Source organism: Terrapene carolina, unplaced genomic scaffold (genome assembly GCF_002925995.2).
Source record: "Terrapene carolina triunguis isolate 2854851 unplaced genomic scaffold, T_m_triunguis-2.0 Scaffold33692, whole genome shotgun sequence".
Classification (NCBI taxonomy): domain Eukaryota; kingdom Metazoa; phylum Chordata; order Testudines; family Emydidae; genus Terrapene; species Terrapene triunguis.
The window spans coordinates 1-1,604 of record NW_020698043.1 but is presented as its reverse complement, the minus strand read 5'-3'; the positions used below and the strand labels follow the sequence as shown (position 1 = coordinate 1,604).

The 1,604-nt window shown below is 46.5% G+C and overlaps 1 protein-coding gene across 1 annotated transcript; it reads right to left on the bottom strand.

Moving 5' to 3' along the window:
• Positions 1-162: 162 nt before the first annotated feature.
• LOC112125552 (scale keratin-like) lies at positions 163-725 on the bottom strand. The gene has a single exon (XM_024223951.3). It carries the CDS (start codon positions 723-725, stop codon positions 222-224), a length of 504 nt encoding a protein of 167 aa, XP_024079719.1. The 3' UTR covers positions 163-221.
• Between the last annotated feature and the right edge of the window lie 879 nt (positions 726-1,604).

The window sequence follows — 1,604 nt, the reverse complement described above, 5'->3', positions numbered from 1 at the left end:
TTCTGTCTTGAAGCTGTTGAGTTTGAAAATCATGTCCCTTTTTCAACGAAGTGACTTCTTTTAGCCAGTTCAACATCAAATAGCACAAAACAGAATAGGAAGCGATGAACACCCACAGTCTGAAAGTAGAGTTGAAGGCATCATTGTCCATTAGATCCGTGGTAAATCTCTATCTTGTCATTCCCTGATTGTTCCTCATTCCATGGATGGTATTTCTGGGTTTAACATGGCCCACAGTTTCCACGGTTGAATCCAGAATATCCTCCCCCAGAAATGCTACGATATGACTTCCTGATATAACCACGTGAGCCCCCACAACCGTATGAGCCTCCATAACCAGCCCCATAACCACCCCCAGCTCCTCCGCCATAACCACCCCCGGCTCCACCCCCATAAACAACACTGTTACCTCCCCCATAGCCACCACTGTAACCTCCTCCAAAACCACCACTGTAACTACCCCCAGAAGTGATTGAGCCACTGAAACCTCCACCGGAACCATATGAGCCCCCAGCTCTAATTGGCATATTTGGTAAGGAGGTTCCTACGAAGCTGTCTTGAGGACAAGTAGCCATAGTTGGTCCTGGGAATCTCACAACAACTGGTGGTGCATAGACCACTGCAGTTGAATCTCCGCATGATGAGATACACGGCTCGTTGCGGACGTCAATATATGGGCGTGGGCATATATCGGGAATACAGTCCTGGGGTGGGCAGTAAGACATCTTCCGTGATGGAGGGAATCCTGAAAAACATAGGAGGGAGGAAAACGTAAGACACAACTGATAGTGGAAAAAGAGATGCAGGCTTTGAGTGTTAGAGTAATGGGGGCTAGGTAGGTAAATGAGTTTTGTTGAAGGCCACATATCCTTCTATTCCTTTGCACCCATTTCCCCTTAGGCTTCAGAAACGAAAATGAAATAAAATAATTCCAAGCAGTTTCATTAGAAGTTACCTTTTCACTGCTTCATGCAACCATAAAGCTGCACAACACACAGGTGCAGTGAGTGGTTATTTTCGGTGGGAAACAATATTAACAGCACAGAGGATAGGTGGAAGTGACTTGTCCACCATCATGGTGAGTCATTGGATGAGCTGGAAGCAGAATTTAGGCCTTCCTAATTGCTATTTGTGACAGAATTGATCATTAGGAAATTCCAGTAGCTCCTAATTGCTGCAACTGAGAATAGGGCCCATTGTGACAGGCACTGTACAACAAACAAAGAGTAAGACCACAAGTAAGGAGCTCATCTGGGAGGTGTGAGATCTGGGGTCAAGTTCCTGCTCCAACTTTGACAGAGTGAGATTATGAAAACAGGTCTCCTATATCCTAGCAGAGTGCTCTAACCACTGGGCTATCAGATATTCTGAAAGATCCGCATGCCACCCGCCCACTAAAGCCCTGTTATGGTCACCCTCAATTGTATCTGCGGTGTGTCTTGAACTGGTAGGTGTGCCCTGAGACAACCTAATGCACTATGAGCCACAGGTGAGATTGGGGGGAAATTCCCTCTGGGGCCAGTACACTGAGCACCTTGGGAGAATCAGGACATTGGTGGTTTTGTGCATGTGCACAGATAGAAACTTAGGTGCCGAGAGAATTT

Bases quoted from the DNA above. Each gene is read 5' to 3' on its own strand.
- LOC112125552 (XM_024223951.3), bottom strand. From the start codon at position 725: ATGTCTTACTGCCCACCCCAGGACTGTATTCCCGATATATGCCCACGC.